This window comes from Antechinus flavipes, chromosome 2, assembly GCF_016432865.1.
Source record: "Antechinus flavipes isolate AdamAnt ecotype Samford, QLD, Australia chromosome 2, AdamAnt_v2, whole genome shotgun sequence".
Taxonomy (NCBI): domain Eukaryota; kingdom Metazoa; phylum Chordata; class Mammalia; order Dasyuromorphia; family Dasyuridae; genus Antechinus; species Antechinus flavipes.
The window spans coordinates 323,267,395-323,288,331 of record NC_067399.1 but is presented as its reverse complement, the minus strand read 5'-3'; the positions used below and the strand labels follow the sequence as shown (position 1 = coordinate 323,288,331).

The 20,937-nt window shown below is 35.0% G+C and overlaps 1 protein-coding gene across 1 annotated transcript in view; it reads right to left on the bottom strand.

The window, feature by feature from the left end:
- MAP3K9 (mitogen-activated protein kinase kinase kinase 9) overlaps positions 1-20,937 on the bottom strand; it is a 118,486-nt gene that overhangs the window by 32,759 nt on the left and 64,790 nt on the right. Inside the window, exon 3 of the mRNA XM_051977681.1 lies at positions 2,758-2,938. Within this exon, the coding sequence (XP_051833641.1) occupies positions 2,758-2,938 (181 nt within the window). The remainder of the gene's footprint in view (positions 1-2,757; positions 2,939-20,937) is intronic.

Sequence of the window (20,937 nt, the reverse complement as noted above, 5' to 3'; positions counted from 1 at the left end):
GATAGCATTTTTCAACATAAGTCATTTGGAAATATCTTGGATCATTGTATTGATCAGAGTAGTTAAGTCTTTCACAGTTGACAATCATTATAATACTACTGTTCCTATGTACACTTCACTTTGCATCAATTCATATAGGTTTTCCCATGTTTTTCTACAACTATCCTCCCTGTTATTTCTTATAGCACAATAGCCATCACAATCATATGCTAGGCTTGTTCAGCCATTTCCCAATTGAGTGTCATCTCCCTAAATTTCCAGTTCTTCACTACAAAAAAGAGTTGGTATAAATAAACCCTTTTCTTTTTTGTTTGATCTCTTTGAGGTTATAGACCTAGTAGTGATATTGCTGGGTCAAAGTATGCACACTTTATAGTCCTTTGAGTATAGTTTCAAATTATTCTTCGGAATGGTCGGGCCAATTCACAACTCTACTAAATTAATGTACTTATTTTCCACTATCCCTTCCAGGAGTCATTGTTTCTGATAAGTGTGAAGTAGTACCTCAAAATAGTTCAACAGCATTTTTTCCTAAGACTATAGATAGCTTTGATTTCTTCTGAAAACTGCCTGTTGATATCCTTTGACAATTTATAAACTGATAAATGGCTTTTATTTTCACAAATTTGACTCCATTCTCTATATATTTGTGAAAAGAGGCTTTTATCAGGGAAACTTATAAAAATGTTGATATTATTACATCATTATCTATGGTGCCTTTTAGCAAAATGTACTTTACCTAATTATCTCTTTTAATCAGGTCTATTTATGCTTTTGCTTTGTCCAAGATCATTTCTGCCCTTGCCATTTTTTACTTCAGCTAAATCATAATAGATTCTAATCCATCTCTTATTTTAACTCTGTTTGTCTTTCTGTTTCAAGTATGTCTCCTATAAACAACATATTTCTAGATTCTGGTCTCTAATCCATTTTGTTAACCAATTCTGTTTAATGGGTAAATTCCTCCTATTCATTTTCCTCTTCCATCCTATTTTCTTCCATTTATTCTTCTTACTCTCTTTTTATCCTGTCTCTCCTCAAAAGTCTATTTTGCTTCTGACCACCACCTCCCTTAATATGACCTCCCTTTATGATTTCCTCTTTCCTTTCTTCCCTACCCTTCCTATTTTTCTGACAAGATAGATTTCTATATCCAACTGATATCCAATCTTCCATTAGCAGAAGGAGAGGGAAGAAAAGAGGAGGCAAGGAGTAGTAGACAATATTGTCAGGACTGTCTAACACCAGTCAAATTGCACCAGAAAGCATTCCCTCAGCATCAGACTCCATTTAGATAGACCACATCTACAACTTCAAGTACATACCAAAGGGAGAAATCAAAAAGAGTAGGAGTTAGAGCTGAAAAACAAGTCAGATCATCTACTCCAACCCTCTTGTTTTAAAATGAGAAAGACAAAGTTTAAGGGAAAGTGACTTTCTGATGGGAAGAGTTCATGGTAGAACAACAGATATAGCTCTAGCTTTGGGGTCCGAAATATGGGCTCCTGATAATGGCTCTGATGATGCTACCAATATAACATTGAACAAGTCATTTAAACTCCTGGATCTAGATTTCCTCATCTATAAAATAAGGGGATTAGACTAGGCAGCTTCGAGATTACCTTTTTACTTTAGAGCTACAATCCTTTGACCCAATTATCTCCATTTCATATATGTGGAATGTGAGATTCAGAATGATCACACAGCTATAATGAATAACAAACAGGGTGAGGATTTGAACTGAGGTCTCCTTTCCTAGTACATTATAATTGCCTATGACCCATGACTCAAAAGCTATTGAGATTCTGTGGGAGAGAAGAATAGATTAATTTACATTAGCTACCTCATTCTATAAAATCAATGGAAAAGCAGAATTAGACATACAAAAATTTACCAAACATTTACCTATGTTTCTGAAATGTAGAAAGCTAAGATTATATTTTCCTTTATACAAATTTGCTAATGACTTATCGTTAGATCATCTAGTTCAACTCTCTTAATCTTACAAATTAGAAAATCTGAGGATTAGAACTGATTTGTCTAAAGTTCCATGGATAATAAGCAGCAAAACTGGGTTTTGAACCTATATCCTGTAACTACAATTCTTTTTACTATACCACACTGAAAAATCTAATTTCCATCTTTCCCATATCTAAAAACATAAGAAAGGCAAATAGTTGCTTGAAAAAATAGACCTATTGGAGTGTACTGAGTGTGCCTAAATAGTAATAATCATATAATCTGTTTAGGGTGGACATTTGTCTTGGTCCTTTAGATTTAGGACAAGAGTTTTAACCTCAGGTCTGTGAACTTGTTTTTAATTTTTTTTTTATAATTCTATTTCAATATAATTTGTTTCCTTTGTAATTCTGTGTATTTAATTTTAAGTACTTGAAAACATTATTTTGAGAAAGCATCCATAAGCTTCACCAGAGTTCCAAAGGGGTTCATGAAACCCATAGAAAAGGTTAGGAACCCCTGCTTTAGAATAAGTGCTAATCTCTATATAATTACTTAACATCTCTTCCTGGAAGGCAACCATGTATCATCTCTGGAACACAATATATCCATAGGGTAGAGCAGTCCTTAGAAATCCCACTCCCTAAATATTGGAAATTATCTTTGCATGAATTTTGAAAATCATCTACCTATGTTTGGATTCTCTTCCAATTTGGGGATCTTATGCTCCTAAATAATACCCAGATTTTGGAAAAGTCTGGGCAACTGAAATGAATTTGAGAACACAGTGGCTCCTACCTCCATACATCACTGCCCTTAGAGAACATGGAGGAGCGGATGACTTCAGGGGCCATCCAAGCATAAGTTCCAGCCGCACTCATCTTGGTGGTTTTGTGCCATTCCCGGGCCAGGCCAAAATCTGTGATCTTCAGAATCTTGTTGCTCAAGTCTCCATTTTCAACCTTCTGGAGGATTAATACTAGATGAAGAAAGAAAGACAAAAAAAGAGAATCAATGGACTGAACACAAACAGTCCCATGAAATAACTTACATTTATAAAAACATACTAGTTCTATAAGGGAGGTAATGCAAGCATTATACCCCTTATTAGCCCATAATTACATGAAATGTTTTACACAAAATACAAGGCTAGTAAATAGCTGATACTCAAGCTCTTCTGTTTTCGAGCCTTATTTCTTTTTTTCATCATACCAGAAGCTTTCAATCAGGAAAATATAGTTATCTCCTAAATATTCCTATATCTCCACAAGAAGTTCGAGGACACATGTACCATCATTTGTACCACACTGCTTCCCTAAATGTCTCAGATGTTACAGCCTATCTCAAACCTCTTTTCTTTCCATCTGTTAAGCCATTCAACACCTCATTATGCATCTAACAGAATTAATTACTTCATCTAAAGAAAAAACCCAAAAACTAAATACAAAACTGCCTTCTGAGATCCATGGATCCCAGACACATGAGTGAAGATCAACAGCTCACAGGCTAAAAACATTTAGTCAATTTGTTATGAATTAGATGTACAGGAAAAAATCTTATACTTCTTTTTGAAAGGCAACATTAAATTCGTGCCTAACAATTGTGTCCCTGATTTTATTCCCACATGTCTCAAATTATCTAGGAAAGATTGAAAAGATGAAGGAAAAGATATTTGGGGTAGTGTTTTAAGATCAATATTATGACTTCTTTATATTTTTTATTTTTATCATATGTAATATTTACATTCTTTATACACTTTCTTTTTTTAAGAAAAGCTTTCCCCTGGATATCTTCGCTATTTTAGTTTCATGGCTCTAGAAGTAGAAACAACTTTAGACATTATTTACAATTCCCTCATTTTACAGATGAAGAAAAAGGCTCAGAGGGGTTGTGACCTTCATAAGGACATACAGCAATAAAGAAGAGAACCAGATTTTGAAACAATAGTCTTCTACTCCCATTCCCATTCTTCTATTCTTCTATTGGACTAGCCTATCTCATACTTATTTCTATTTTCCTATATACTGAGAACGTAACATTAATAATAACAAAGATGATGATGATGATGATGAAGAAGAAGAAAGGAGAAGGAGAAAGAAAAGAAAAAGAAAGAAGAAGAAAAAGAAGAAGGAAAAGAAAAAGAAAGAAGAAGAAGAAAAAGAAGAAGAAGAAGAAGAAGAAGAACAACAACAACAACAACAACAACAACAACAACAACAACAACAACAACTTACAACTTAGTATGGAATTTTGAGCTAATCATTTCCCTCTCTGGGCCTTAGCTTCCTCATGTGTCAAAGGAGATGAATGATCCCTTCCTTTCAGAACGGAAAGACTATATATATGTAAGAAGAAGAAAGGAAAAGAAAGGAGAAAGAAGAAAGAAGAGAAGGAGGAGGAGGAAAAGAGGAACAAACCTCACAATAATCCTGGGAGAAAGGCACTAATATTATCCCCCTTTTACAGATGAGAACACTGAGTAAACAGAGGTGGAATATTTGTCTAATATCACACAGGTAGTTCTGAGACCACACTGGAACTCAAGTCTTCCTGATTTCAGATTCTCTCCACTAGCTACCTCAACAAGCTACAAAGGTGAGTGATAAAGGGGAGACTTTGTGGATCCAGCAACAACAAGGCATGAGTACATTGTAGGAATTAAAAACCCAACTTAAAAATTGACTACACAACTTATGACCTATATCTCTGGCAATTTACTTAACCACTTGAGGCCTCACTTTCTTCATCTTTAAAATAAAGGAGTTGGACTATATGACCTTCTGAAGTCTTTCCCAACTCAAAACCCATGAAGAGGGACAAGTGTACCTTTCAGCATAGTATTCTGCAGTGTTTGTACCTACTGGTTCTAGGTTTCTCAAAGACTAATCCTTGGCTAATTCCTCAAGGTTATTTATTAAACAGTACCAGCTTGCATTTTATCATGTTTTAAGACTTACAGAATACTTTCCTCACTGTTATCCTATGAGTACTGTATTATTATTTTATAAATGAGAAACCTCATTATTTTGTCAACTTCTATAAAATAGAACTTAGAGATGTGACATAAAGAAAAATGATGTAGGAAAAAAAATGTCAAATTTAAGAACCAAAAACCCTGAATTTAAGTCTTACCTTACAACTTAATATGGAATTTTGAGCTAATCATTTCCTTCTCTGGGCCTTAGCTTCCTCATGTGTCAAATAAGATGAATGATCCCTTCTTTTCAGAACGGAAAGACTATATATATGTAACACTGTCCATGTTACATGTGGCCATGTTAGGTAACTGGCCAACTGAAGTTAACTGGTTTTGCTGAACTTTTTTTTAGCGAATTATTAGTCATTTTTATCAGGGGTGGAAAGTTGGGAAATGGATGGGAAAAATATTCAAAAGGAAAGGCTATGAAAAATAAAAGATATCTGCCAGTTATTGAAAAGACATGAAAATTATTATTTTTGGCAAATGATCTGATGATTTATTTAGACAATCCTAGAACTGAAAAATAAAATGATAAATAATTTCAGAATAGTAGAGAGAGATGAAAGAAACTCATGAAAATTATCAGATTTTCTGATTACTATTAAAAAAGTAGCAAAAAAAGATGGAAAAAGAAATTATATTAGAAATAACCATAAAGTATGAAAATTTGGACATCCATCTACCATGACACACTCAGGACTTAGATAAATATAAGTACAAATATTCTACAGAAATTAAGGAAGATAAAATGTTAGCAAGATATGAATTAATCATTATTGAGCCATGCTGATATAATAAAAGTGGCAACACTAGTTAAATTAGTTCAGTGTCATACAAATCAGATTACCAAAGGATTATTTTATTGAACTTGACAAAATAACAAAATTCATCTAGGGAATGAAAAGTCAAAAATTTAAAGTGAAAAAATGGAGAAAAAAGTACTATTGAAAGGGACTTAGCAGACTAGACGTCTAACTAGATACATCAGCAATCATTAAAACTATTTGGTACTGGTTTTACAAAATAATAATAATAATAGAAAAATTTATCAGTAGAGCAATTTAAGTAAATAAGATTCAGAAACAATCAAACTTGATAACTCAAAGACATTAGCTATTGGGATCAGGACAGGTTTTTAACAACAACAACAACAAAAAAAAAAAAAAAAAAAACTGACAAAAACTGAAAAGCAGCCTGGAAGAAGCTAAACCAACCACTCGCATCAACTGGCTCCAAATAGACTCATGACTTAAATGAAAATGTCAACATTTTTTAAAATAGAGCAGGATCAGAGAGGAAGGCAATTTTTACAACTGTGGTTAGAGGAAGAATTCATTAGGGCTAGACATTTTCATAAAAGATTTTTGTTTACATAAAACTGAAAAGTTAGATTTAGAAGGAAAATAGTTAATTGGGGAAAAATCTTAGCAGCAAATGTTATTTGATAGAATTCTGTTATCCAAGATAAAGGGAATTGATAACAAACATAAAAACAAAATCTATTTGGGCAATGGATTCAATCAGGTTTTTCTCAAAAAAAAAAAAGAAAGAAAGAAATTATCAACAGCTATTTAAAAATTCTCTAAATCACTAATAATAAAAATTCAAATAAAAACAACTCTGAGATGCTACATTCCTATTAGAAGGTCAATCAACACAATTATTAAATGTCCACAATATGCTAGGCACTGTGCTAATACACAAAATAGAAAAAAGGAGATACAAAAAGGGGGAAGAGAGGCAAAAAAGTAGTCCCTACTCTCAAGTAGCCAAAATCTAATATGGGAGACAACATGCAAATGACTATATTCAAACAAGATATATGCAGGATTCATTGAAGATAATCAACAGAAGGAAGGGACTGGCATTAAGGAGAGATAAGGAAAAACTTATTATAGAACATGGAATATTAAGGAATATTACTAGGGGAGGATGTCAGAGAAAACTAGAGAGACAGAAAAGATGGGAGAGGATTCCAGGGAAAAGACAGTCAGTGAAAATGCTCAAAGAAGAAAAAAAAATTGGCAATGGTTGCACAAGCTTTGAGAAGACAAACATACTATAGGTTAGCGATACATAGCAACCATTTTAAAGCAATTTGAAACTTAAACTTCTTCCTGCCTAATCACTGTACTATGTGTACCTCTTGATCTAGTAATATCACTATATACCAACTAATCAAAACCCAAGAGATCTCTATGACCATGACTCACATATATACAAACATTCATAGCAATGCTTTTGTTTTAACAAAAAACTAGGAAGAACTAGAAAGGAGATTCATATCAATATTCATATCAGTAGAGAATGATGAGTGTAATGAAATATTATTGTACCATAAGAATTGACAAATATGATAGATTCCAAGAAACTTGCAAAGAATTATATAAACTGATGCAAAGTAAATTCAGCAAGACCAACTTATATAATGATTAAAACAAGGGAAGAAAATCATGTGGAAAAACTTGAGAACTCAAATAATGTGGTAAAACAAGAACGATATACCTTGATTTGTTTTCACTAAGTCTACTGATTGTTATGAAAGATGAGGCAGAGTTACTGTTAGTAAAAGTGCTGCCACAAAAGAAATAAAAGAGTATCAAGAAAACATTTTTAAAAACACAGAGAGCAGTAGGGAAATCAGAAAGGAGGTCAAACAAGCAAAACAATTGTGTTAATAGGTTAAATTGAACATATTTTTCTTAAATCTATATGAGAGAAACTTAACAGTTTCATATACAATGCTCTTTTCAAGTCTTTTTATTAAAATTTTCATATTTTTAAATTTCTAAGTTCATAATTTTAAAAAATTTAAAGGTATCAATAAAAATGTTTTAAAAGTTCTCTAAGGTTCCTTCCAGGGCTAATTGATTCTATCATCTTCTTTCTTCCTCATCTTTTTACTCTAACTATACTCATAGAAAAGCACCATCAAGGGAGTACTTAGAACTGTACTTGGAATTGAGCCAAGACTGCTTTATCACCTATCAAAAGGGTTCCAGTGAAAAGTACATTCCTCTTAGAGGAGTTTTCTCTAAGACAAAAACACCCTGGAACACTAATGGAAACTGAGTGCTACATGCCATAAGCTTGTAAGAGTTGAAAAACTGCATGAGAGGCACAGCTTCATTACTACCTATTACATAAAAATGCTTATTTTGACATTTTTAGGAAAACAAACAAGTATTCAAGAAATTTTTCCTTGCTAGGCAGATAGCTCTCAAAAAAAGAAAACTAGCTCTAAGCATGGATGGCAAGAACCTCAATTTTGAAAGGAGGAAATGGGGAGAAAATCTGCTACACAAATCTTTCCTTGAACAACCAATACTGTTGGTACTGAATGAGGATCACAATATAGTTTTTCACCCTTTTTGTTGTTGTTTGCTTGTCTTTTGTTTTTTTTTTCTCATTCTTTCCTTTTATGATATAGTTTTTCTTGTGCAGCATGATACATGTAGAAATATAGAAGAATTGTACATGTTTAACATATGTTGGATTACTTACCATCTAAGGGAGGTGGTGGAGAAGGGAAAGAGTAAAATTTGAAACAATATATCTTGATATGTTTCCACTAAGTCTACTTATTTGTTTTGAAGGATTCAACAGGACCAGAAGAACAACTTATTCAATGACTACAACAATGGAAAAAAACTATATAAAAACTCAAATAATGTGATGACTTCAGATGATTTTGCAAAGATTTTGCAAGGGCGAATGTTGAAAACTACCTTTGCATGTATTTAGAAAATAAAAAGCTATTATTTTTTTAAAAAAAACATCCACTAACCAGTGTCAGTCCCTGGGAACCCTTCACACAATAAACTCTCCGAACCACAAAGTCAGTCAGTCAACAGGCAATTATTAAATGCCAGGTACAGCACTAAGTGGCAGGATACAAAGAGAGGCCAAAATAAACAGTCCCTGCCCTCAAGAAGTTCACATTCCAAAGGGGCAGACAAATATGCAAACAACTGTGTACAAAGTAAGATTAAATAGGAAAAATCTCAAATAGTAAGTACTAACATTGGAGAGTGGGGAGAACTGGAAAAGGTCTCTTATGGAAGGGAAGATTTGAGCTGAATCTTGAAGGAAATCCAGAAACAGGAGATGGAGGTGAAAAGGGAGAGTAAGCAATACAGGAATGAGGGAAAACCAGGGAAAGGCCATCAAGAGAGATGAGTATGATTATTAGGAACCAGAAGAGCAAGCAAGAAAGCATGAAGAATTATGCTTTTTCCCAGAATCATTTTGGAGAGAAAAAGATTGGTTTAGTCTCAAGTTCAATGTCATTGGATCATAGACGGGTACATGAATGGGAGTAAATTATAAAATTATTTGGAAGGGAAGTAGGGGCCAGATAGTTAGGGACTTTTAAAACCAAATGAAGAATTTTATATTTGATCCTGGAGGTAATAGGAATCCACTGAAGTTTACTGATTTGAAAGGATGACTTGATCAAATCTACATTTGAGAAATCACTTTGGCAGGTGAGTGGGGGGTAGATTGGAAATGGAGAGAAATTTGGAGAAAGGAAATCAAGCAGTTGGATTAAAGAGGTGAAAATCTGCCTCCATGCTAATGGTGTTGAATAAGAATAAAAACTATGTAGGTGGAAGAAGGAATATACTAGGGAACCTCATAATCAAATCAATAATGATCTAGCCCCTGCTGTAGACATAGATCTAAGCAAAATATCTGAAGTAGGCCAATTTATTCTTTGAGCTCCAAGGCCCTGTTATTTGGCCTATCTATCCCCCTTCTCCCAGGAGAGTCTTTCAGCTATCTATCAATTTATCCTTACAAAGGCAAAATAAGGTTTACTTATGTGTAGGGAGAAGGTTTTTCTAAGAGACATCTGCTAGGTGACCCTATTATATAACCCCCTATTCCTGCCAACAAATTTGCTCTAATTAAGCACTTCAGGAAGCTATCTAGAACAGCCTACGAAACAGAATATGTGGCTAGCTGGCCTTATTAATGACCACAGTAGCATCTGGGTGGTCAAACTTCCAACAGAAAAAACCCAACAGCTTCCTAAACTTGATGAGACCTCACCTCACACAAGCTGTTCTCTTATTACGGGTCTGGTCAAATGTGTCTCTGCATGTTCAACACTAGCCAGCTGTACTAAAGCCCTTCTCCAAGTATCTTTGCTTAATTATGCAGCTTTCCTTAAATAAATTCTAGCATTAGAAAGCAAAAATCCCACGTCTGCCTCATTATTTCAATATTCCAAAAAAAGAATCTAGCACCACTTGTTTCCCCATCAGGTATATTTGCGGAGAGAAATTACCTTCAAGACTCAAATAAAATGATGGAAGGACTTCAGACACTACAACATGTAGCAAGGAAGATATTTTGGGGCAGAGGAACCTAACCAAGTTTGTCAAATCATATCATATAAATAAATTCATCACCATCAACCAGGAATCAATATGATTTAGAGAAAATACCAACAAATGCATAAAAGAGAATGATGAGGACAATACTACTAATAATAGATGACATTTATATAGTATTTTAAGATTTGCAAAGAGTTCTAGATAAATTAGCTCACTTCAGCCTCACAACAACCTTCTAAGGCTATTATGACAACATTGCCAATGGCTACCTGAATTAGACAGATAAACACACACACACACACACACACACACACACACACACACAAATATGAGTTCTAGTCACATCATTTTAATAAATGGAAACCATTTCTAAGCTAATCTTTTTTTTTTTTAAGAGAAAGGGTAGAAAAGAAGGAGGGAGGGAAGTAAGGAGGAAGGGAAGAAAAATGAAGGAAGCAAGGAAGAAAATCCTTGTAACAAATATACATAATCAAATGAAACAAATTCCAGTGAGGTCCAAAATATATATGTATGTGTGTATATATACATACATATATATTATATATATACATATATATATATATATACATACACACACACATATACATGCATATTAAAACCTTTATACCCTAAATTTATCATCTTTCTATCAGGAGGTAGATAGATGTTTCATTATTCTCTCTCTAGAACTATGATTGGTCAGTGCACTGATCAGAGTTCTTAAGTCTTTCAAATTCACTTGTCTTTACAATATTGTTATTATATAAAGCTAATAAAAGCCTAGAAGCTATAGCCAAACTATAATAATCAACATTGATATCTGGGATGTTGCATCACATAGGAGTCAGAAATAGCATTTAAAACCAGGTCCTCCTATTTCAGATCCAGAGTTCAAATTGTGATACAAAAATATAATGGGATTATAACTGTACTGTAAGAAATAACAAAAATGAAGGATTCAGAGAACATGGTAAGATATATAAACTGCTATAGAGTAAAAGACGCAAAAATCAGGAAAACAACATATATGATTCACTACAGCAATGTTAATGGAAAGAAGAAAAAACTAACAGTGAAGAAGAGAAGGAGGAAGAAGAAGAAGGATGAGAAAGAGGAAGAAAAAGAAGAGCAGGAAGAGGAGGAGGAGATGGAAAAAGAGGAGAGGGAAGAAGTGGTAGTGGAGGAGGAGGAGGTGAAGGAGAAATAAGAAAAAAGGAGGAAAAAGGGAAAGAAGGAGAAGAGGAAGAAGAGGAGGAAGAAGAGGGAGGAGGAGGAAGGAGGAAGAAGAAAAAAAGGAGGAGGTGGTGAAGGAAGAAGAGAGAAAAAAGGAGGAGGTGGAGGAAGAAGAGGATAAAGAAAAAGGAGGAGAAGGAGGAAAAAGACGAAAAGAAGGAAGAAAAAGATGAAGAAGACAAAGATGAAGACAAAAACAAAGACTAAGAAGAAGGAAAAGAAGAAAAGGAATTAGAAGTAAGAAGAAGAATGAGGAGGAGAAGAATAAGAAGAAGATACCTCCTCCTCAAGAGGAATGTGAAATACTGCATATACTATCAAATATGACTGATATATTGATTGGTTTTCCTGAACTGTCTTTTTTTTTTTTTACTCCATCTTTCAGCTCCAGGTAATCTCTTTGAAGCCTGGAATATTCTTCCTTCTCAAATCTGCCTGTTGACTTCCTTGGCTTCCTTTGTTGTTGTTATTTGCTCTTCTTTTCAGAAGAGGACCAAAGACAAATTGAGGGTAATGTCTAAACCTGTTTGGGAACTAGAATTATGTGAAACAAAGCTATGCAAAGTTAGCAGTCTTATTCTCTTTCTCTCCAGTAATCATCAAAGCTCAGCAGCAAGACAAAAGTCAAGACAATTGTTTTAAGTTCCAAATAAAATATCATCTTTTACAAGAAGCCGTCCAACTGTTAATTATTTCCTATTTCTTCCGCTTTATGTATATATGTATGCACACACATAAACATACACACATATAAACATATATTTATATATGTGTATAAGAATATCTATGTTTGTATGTTGTCTCCCCATTAGATTGTAAGCTCCCTTAAGGGCAGGAACTGTCTTTTGCCTCTTTTGTAACTCTAGGATTTAATACAGTTTCTGGCACATAGCAGACACTTAATTGCTTCTTGACTGACTTCAGTTTTAGCCCTTCCAAGGGACTCAGTTTGCTGGGTAAGGGGGAAATCAGAAAAAAAAATTTATGTAAAAACAAAAAATGCCAATAAATCTAAGATAAAAAGCCAAATGCCTCATTCAGTATGTAGAGAGTTCTGTAGTAATTTTATTGAATATGCAATGTTTATATTCTTGCCAATACTAGATAACCTCTATCTGAGCAGAAAGAGCTTCCTCCTAGGACAGAAAGAGAAAGGACTTGAGGAGTGCCTAAAGAAAATGAAGTTTTTATTTAAAAAAATTGTAGTAGGACTGAAAGGGGTGGGGGGGAGTAGGAGATAGAGAAGAGAGATCTGAAGTGTAAGAAAAACAATTTAACATTCTTCTTAGGAGGGGGAAGAGTAGAAGAATATTTCCCAGAGATTTACTACAGTAAGAAGGGAAAGATAAGTGTACACTTAAAGCTAAAATGTGAGGTACTTCCTACATCAGAGAAAGTTGGATATTCTAAGAGAAAAGAAGCAATTTCTTCTCCAAGCAATGACATAGTAGAGCTACAGAAGCTGTCAGGGGAGAAAGCATCCAATAAGGGTCTGAGAAAGAAATAAAGAGCATACTGGGGAAAGAGGAGGAAGGATGAGAAGGCAAAACTCTTTCTTATTTTGATTCTCTCTCCTCTGCCAAGGAGAATGACTGTTGCTTTACAGGGGTTGGAAGAGAACTCCACTTCACCTCATCCCCAACCAACTAACCATATCCCTTAACTCCCCCTCCCACTGGAAGATCAAAAAAAAAAATCTGCACAAAAGTTTTTGTGTCCCCCCCCCCCTTTGTACCAGAGAAGATCTGAATTTTTTTCTTTTTCTTTTATGTTGTGTTTACAATACCTTATTACAAAATTCAGGTTAATGTTATATAATATTATACATATATCTTTCGCTTTTCTGAGTTTCTAAACCTTTTCTGTCATCTGCTTGTCTTCCATATTGTATAAAGCTTCTACACACTTCCCCAAAATTCCCATTTAATTTCTTATGCCAACCTGTGCTACATTAAAATGATGATGAGGAAAGTCACATTGTGAAAGGGATACCTGTATGTTTGGTGGCTAATAAATGTTTATTGACTATTAGTCTCAATTATGTGAAAGACCACAGATTTTTTTTTTAGTTCAACTCCTTCATTATACAGAATTAAAAAAAAAAAAAAAAGATTATGGAGAATGAGATAGGTACTAGATTTCAAATAAATGTATGTTGGAGACAGGTCCAAACTGAAATAGTCCCCCTCCCTGTCATTAGACAAGATTTTGCCCCAAAAAGTTATCAAGAAACATTTATAGAAATTACCCTGGCATGCGTTCTATCAATAAAAAGATATTAAAATAAAAAAAAGAAACATTTATAGGAATGAGAAAAGATATTTTAGAATGCACTATAGGTTGACATTCCAGAATCTAGCAGATTCAATCCCATTCCTTCAGGACCACTCCTCCTACTCCAGGAGTTAAACAAAGAAAGCTCCTCTCTTCCATTGCTATTATAATCCTTTCTCAATAGTTACCAAGGAATTCCAGGTGGGTGGGGATGTAAAGGGTTATTCTTTAATATCATTCTTAAGTCAGTTTCTTTAGAAAAACCTTTTTGCCCTCTATCTCCCAGGTTTCAAAGGAGCTTTTCCCAGGAGACTGGAAAGAGGGAATTATTATTTCTTAATATTTTCAATTTTACTATAGATGGATTTTAAAATATGCTTCCATGTAGAGAAGGGTAAATATTCCTATTTTCAAAAAAGAGATGGGAAAAGTTTACAAATGACATCCTACTGATTTTACTTCTATTCTTGAGAAAATTACTGAACAAATCATTAAAATATCAATAGTGAGCATCCAGAAAAGTTAGCATGGCTTTATCAAAACCTGATCTACCTTTATTTTCTTTTTTTGACAAGGTTACTGAACTAGTAGATCAGATAAAGGCTACAGATATAATTTTTCCTAGATTTCAGCAAACCATTTATGAAAATATCTTACAGTATTCTTGTGGAAAAAATGGAGATGTGCATTAAATTAGATGAACATACAATTAAATGGATTCACAATTAGTTAAAAGGCTAATAAAGACAAGTTTACAGGAATTCAATGCCAATTTAGCAGATCTCCAAAGTAATTTGTACTTGTCTTCATTCTGTTTAACATTTTAATCAATGTTCAGTCCGGTGGTCTTGTGATAGAGAAAGTCATTTGCACCTAGAAAGAGGACTATAGAGCCTGAGTGTGGATCACAATGTAATATTTTCAACTTTTTTGTTGTAATTTTCTTGTATTTTGTTTTCTTTCTCATTTTTTTCCTTTTCCATCTGCTTTTGCTTGTGTAGTATGATAATTATGGAAATATGTATAAAAGAATTGCACGTTTAATCTATATTGTATTATTTGTTGTCTAGGGGAGGGGTTGGGAGGAAAAGAATGAAGAAAAAAATTTGGAACATGCAAACATGGGTGAATGGTGAAATTATCTATGCATATGTTTTGGAAATAAAAAGCTTTAATAAATTTAAAAAAAAAACATTTTAATTAATGACTTGTATCAAGGCATAGATGACAAGTCCTATATATTTACAAATGACCCAAACCTGGGAGGAATAATGGAATTGTCATGATCCAAAAAGCACAAGTTAAAGTGAGAGCTAATCAAATGAAATTCAATAGGGAAAATGTGAATTCTTATTCTTTGGTTCCAAAAATCAGCTTCATAAGTATGGAATCATGATTAGAGTTTTCCTAGAAAAGGTGTAGGTAGGGTTTTTGTGGACTATAATCTCAATATGAATTATCAGTATGATATAGCTTCATTTTTAGTCAGCCTTAAGAGGAATAGCTAACATGGTACACAGAAAGCCAGGTCTGGAGTCAGGAAGACAAAATCCTGAGTTCAAATCTAACCTCAAATATTAACTGTGACCCTAGGCAATTCACTTCACCCTGTTTGCCTCAGTTTCTTTATCTGGAAAATGAGCTGGACAAGGAAATGGCAAACCTTTGCATTATATTTGCCAAGAAATTCCCAAATTGGGGGAAGGGGTCACAGAGTCAGACAAAACTGAAAACAATCCACAAAAAGGGTGGTCGTGGAAGGCATCATAAACAAGGTAGGATGAGCACTTGAGGCATATCAGTGATTCTAAACCCAATTTCTAGTTGGGAGAGAAAAGCTTAATGGGGAGAGGAAGAAGAGGCAACAAAGAGGCTATTCCTCCTTAGACAGCATTGTTATTTGGAGACTTCTTCTATTAAGAGTTTAGACTGGAACCTAATGGCAACATTAACTTTGATTAATGATTTATCATATTATGATTTTACTTATTTATTATTCATTCTCAATTCTTGGACTCTACAATTGTTTATTTTGTGCTTGTATGGCTCACCTTGGCAGAGAAGCTGCTCTTCTCCTACTCTTGGGAAAGGTAAGTGTCTGAGACAAGATTTGAACTCATTTTTCTGACTCTGAGTCCAGGGCTCTTTCCACTGTATTACATAGTTGCCTCAGGCAGAGACTGGAGACAGGAGAGTGGTATTCCCAGAAGAGAGGACAGATATAGAGATAAGAGATAGAGATAGAGAGAGAGAGAGAGAGAGAGAGATATACATACATATTTATGTAAGACTTTTGACCAGAGTTACAAATGGTAAGTATTCAACCCAAGATTTCAGGTCTGGTGGGCGGTTTTTTCCACCACAGCTCAGTGCCACTCCATACTGCCCACAGGAGTTCTATTCTCACCTAACAGAAGATAGTCCGTATTATATAAAAGAAAATGGGTGTATAATCTGGCACTTAAAGTGAAAAAGCAAAACCAAAATGTATGCGTGTGTGTATGTATGTACATATTAGAAGGTCTCTTCCAAGCTCTAAGTCTACAATTCTACAACAAAGTTGTTGTTTCTTATTCTTATATTTATTAATAGAATGGCCACACATTCAGAACAAGTCCTACTCAACCACTTGAGCCTCCTCAACATCCTAAGGGCAGAACCACCAAGTCAGTAAGCAAAAGGGATTTAGATATGATTTTTCTGCCCCAGAAGAGGAAAATAGAAATGTTACAAGTTATTCTGGAATAAGGGATGAAGAAAATGAGAAGAGGAGGTGATGGGTAGGGGAAGGTCAGAAGAAGAAAAAAAAAAATCCCCTTCATTTAATACAAGCAGGGAATATAGAAGGTGCCATCTTCCCTTTAACGTCTCTTATGAATGAAAAGAAAGTAAATAAAAAAATAAACAAATAAATGAATTAAGTGAGTAGTTGGATGGCAGACAGAAAGACAAAGAAGGCAGGTGTGGAACAGCTCAGAGCTGCTCTACACCCTGACAACCCAGAGAGACCAACCCAGCAGCTGCCAACGTGCAGAACCAGGTCCTGGGCTGCCTCACGCTGACTCAGCAGGAGCAGACTGCCTGAACGCGTGACTCACCCATCACTGCCACCCAGAGAGGGCAAAGCCAGCACAAATTCCCCTCGCCTCCCTGGCTGGTGGCCCGCCGCTGTCTCCACCTCCTGCTGCTTGGGGAAGGCTCAGAGGTGCCAGACTCCCAATCTCTCAGACTCTTCAGAGGAGCAATGTGTGCCAAAGAAAGAGGGAAGGTACCAATCAAGGTTGGGCTAATCTAATCCGAGCACACTAACAGGGCTCCCCGTGAGACTACTGCTGGGCTATCATTCCTACAATCACGTCTACAAACACAATCTAAATCTACAATCACATAATGCAACCAGAGATCTTCCACGCAGAATAATCAAATGCTCAACTCAGATGTGAGCTTGCAGGTCGCCTAATCCAATGCCATCGATGTATATGTGGGGACCTAGACAGTTTCTGACCAGTCCAGGATCACTCAGCTTGCTAGGGGAAGAGAGAATCAGAATTCCTAGTCCGTTGCTCATTCTACTCACAGCTGTCAATGAGAGGTAGTGGAAACAGTCCAGAGAGACTTACATCTGAATGCAGCCTCTGATACTTAATAGTGGTGTGACCCTGAGCAAGTCACAAAGGCTTATCTGCAAAATGTAAAATGTGTAATAGCACCTGCCTTAAAAGGATGTTATCAGGATCAATGGAGATAATGTATGTAAAAAGCTTTACAATACTGAAAATGTCATATAAATGTCAGCAGTAATAGCAATGATTATAATCATTATACTACACAGTTTGAAATGTAACTAAATCCACAGTAGTCTTTTTCTTTCTATATCTATGTTCTAAAAAGTTCCTGTGGATTCCTATATTCAGATTTGCCCTCTTATCCTAGAGCTGAGGCAAAAACAAAACAACAACAACAACAAAAAAAAAAAAAAAAAAAAAAAAAAAAACTGTGAAAAGGATTGTCAAAAGGTGCCAAGATCCTCAACCATTAACAGTTTCGACAAACATTCCATTCTTAGAGGCAGCTGGTGGTACAGAGAATAAAGCCCTAAGCACAGCAGACAGGAAGACCAGAAATCTGGCTTTAGACACTTAGGAGCTATGTGATCCTGGGCAAGTCATAGAACCCTCTTTGCCTCAGTTTCCACAACTGTAAAAAAGGAAAAACCACAGAATCTCTACCTTACATTTTATTACTCTGCAGAAAGCTTCTGGTTGCATTAGCCCATGTGACTGTAAAAATTATAGCCTGGCAGTGAAGAAGAGACTCAAATGAGATAATATTTTTAAAATCACTTAGAACAGTTCCTGGCACATAGTAGGCATTATAAAAATGATTATTCTCTTCCCCTTTTAAGCAAATGTCAAGCACCTTCTATTTGCAGACATAACTGTGTTCTAGGGCTCTTTTGGAAATTTATCAAAGGGTTCTACCTCTTCAGCACCAGTGTTGTTTTGGGGCTTCTCTCTATGCATAAAATTATATGCCTTAAACACATAGTAGGTGCTTAATATGGGCTAGAATGAATTTAGTTCATCCAACCACCTGCAACATTGTAATAGGGCAGGGATAGCTAATGGCCATAATTATATATAGACTATATCCTGGATCCAAGAAAGAGGAAAAAGGCAAATTAATACAAAATTGTTCATAGCTCTTTTTGAGGAGGCAAGGAATAGGAATCTGAGGGAGTATCTATTAATCGAAGAATAGATGAACAAGTTATAGCATATGAATTTGATGGAATAGGATTGTGCTATAAGAAATGATAAAGGGGATGATTTCAGAAACACCAGCAGGAACATATATAAATTCATGCAAAGTGATAAAGTGATGCCCAGTTGATATAGCTCCAGAATATAGTCATCAACAGATCCACAAATAAATTTATACAATAACTCCAACATTCTTGTAAAAACACTCAAAAATTGAGGGTAAAAAAGAGTAGCAAGGAAGCACTTTTAAAACAGAGTAGAAAGCAGAAGTAGTTCAAAAGGAAACAGACAAGCAGAGCAATTTTGAAACTACATATCAAATTTAATATATATTTTTGAACCAATTATACATTTTTAAATTTACAAAAATCTATTTTTGTGAATTTGAAAATAAAATTTAATTCAAAAAATCTATATCATAATATAATCCCTTTTTCTTTTTTTGTTGTTCATGCTTGTCAAGTTTATAAAAGAAAAAAGAAAAAGCAAGCTTGGTACATGGAAATTTCAAGTATCATCCTTTTCTTTTATCAGAACACTTTAGTTTATTCATACTTATGTAAGACTTTAGGTCAAAGTCATAGGTGGTAAGTATCCAACCCAAAATTTCATATCTGGTGAGAGGTTTTTTCCACCACAGCTCAGTGCCATTCCAGAGGAAGCCATATTGCCCATGGGAGTTTTATTCTTACCTAAGAGAAGATAGTCCATGTTATATGAAAGAAAATGAGTATATAATCTGACATCTAAAGTGAAAAAGCAAAACCAAAAGAAAAATATACAGAATATGATTCCTCCTCCCTCAAGCCCAGTTGATATAGCCCCAGAATCTAATCACAAAGGATGAGGTTCTATTACATTAGCAAGGTGAAATTCTCTGTGATGCTTTCATTAGACACAAAGACCTCTCTAGATCAGGAAGGGAACCACAAGATTGGCCAAGTGCACAAATTAACCACATCCTTTCGTGCTTTAAATAGCTAAGCCAAAAACAATTTCAGCAATTTGACAGTGAGAAAGAATTGCAATCTGGGAAGTGCTTGTTGAAGAAACCCTTGGATAAGAGGAAAAAAAGGGAATTTATTTCTGTTCCCTCCCATCATTGGTCATGGATCTCTGAAGGGAAGCTACTAGAGCAGCAGGAGACATAGCACCCAATAGGGAGCAGAGACAAATTCTTCAAATACATGTGCAAAGAGAAAAGCAAGTAAAGAAGCAGCTTTTTGGAATGGGATATCTGGTGGCAGAGAAGATAGTAGACTTAGAGAGAAAAAGCAAACCTGGGGAATTCAGCTGAGCAAATGATTGGCAAAGACATAGAGCTATGTATAAGAGCTCTATGAAGAGAGTATTTCCAGGCCCTATCCTACCAGAAGTTGTACCTTTTTGTTGCTGTTCTTATAGTTCAGTCATTTCTGTACCATCTTTATGATCCTATTTGGGATTGTTTTGGCAAAGATAATAAAAAGGTTTGCCATGTCTTTGTGTAGCTCATTTTACAGATAAAGAAACTGAGACAAATAGGGTTAAGTGACTTGCCTAGGATCACCAAAAGTGAGTCTAAGGCCACGTCTGACCTCAAGTCTTCCTGACTCTAGTATACTGAGTGTATACCTTACTATCATTGTACTGTAAGCTTGAGCTCACTCTTTTTATGTATTTGTAGAATAGTGAACCCCAGGTTTATGGGGTAAATATTTTTACCTCCTATTTTTCTTTGCCATCTTAATAAGTGTCTTTGCTAAGAGTGAATTGCATCTACTTAGTGATTGTTAATAGGAAACACCAGTGAGAGTTCATGAGCATGTTTGAAATGCAGACCCTAGAGTCCAGTAGCAACCCATATACAAGAATACACTAGAGAGGGAAGTCAGAAATCATGCTACAGTTATAATTTCTATAAATACATCACTAAAAAATTCTGAGTAACGTAAAAAACAAACAAACATGATAATAACCTCTTCAATGAACAGGTAATAGGACAGAGACAAGATGCAAATAGGGCAGAATCCAAAGTCAGATGAAGTGGTCATCCTGGGTATTTCTGCTCAATTTTTTTTGTTGTTAAAAGAGAGAATTCTACTTTTGGTAGAGGTAAAGGTTGGGGATAGCGAAAGGTAATTTCAAGAAATGACTATTTTTTTAATGGGTTAGCTAGGGTAGACTGTCAGGCCTAAAGTAAGGAAAATTCATCTTCCCGAGTTCAAATCTGGCATTAGACACATACATCAGGTATGTGACCCTGGACAAGTCACTTCATCCTATCTGTCTCAGTTCTTTCATCTTTAAAATGAACTGGAAAAGGAAATGACAATCCTAGTATCTTTGCAAAGAAAACCCCAAATGGGGTCACAAAGAGTCAGACAAGACTGAAATGGTGGAACAA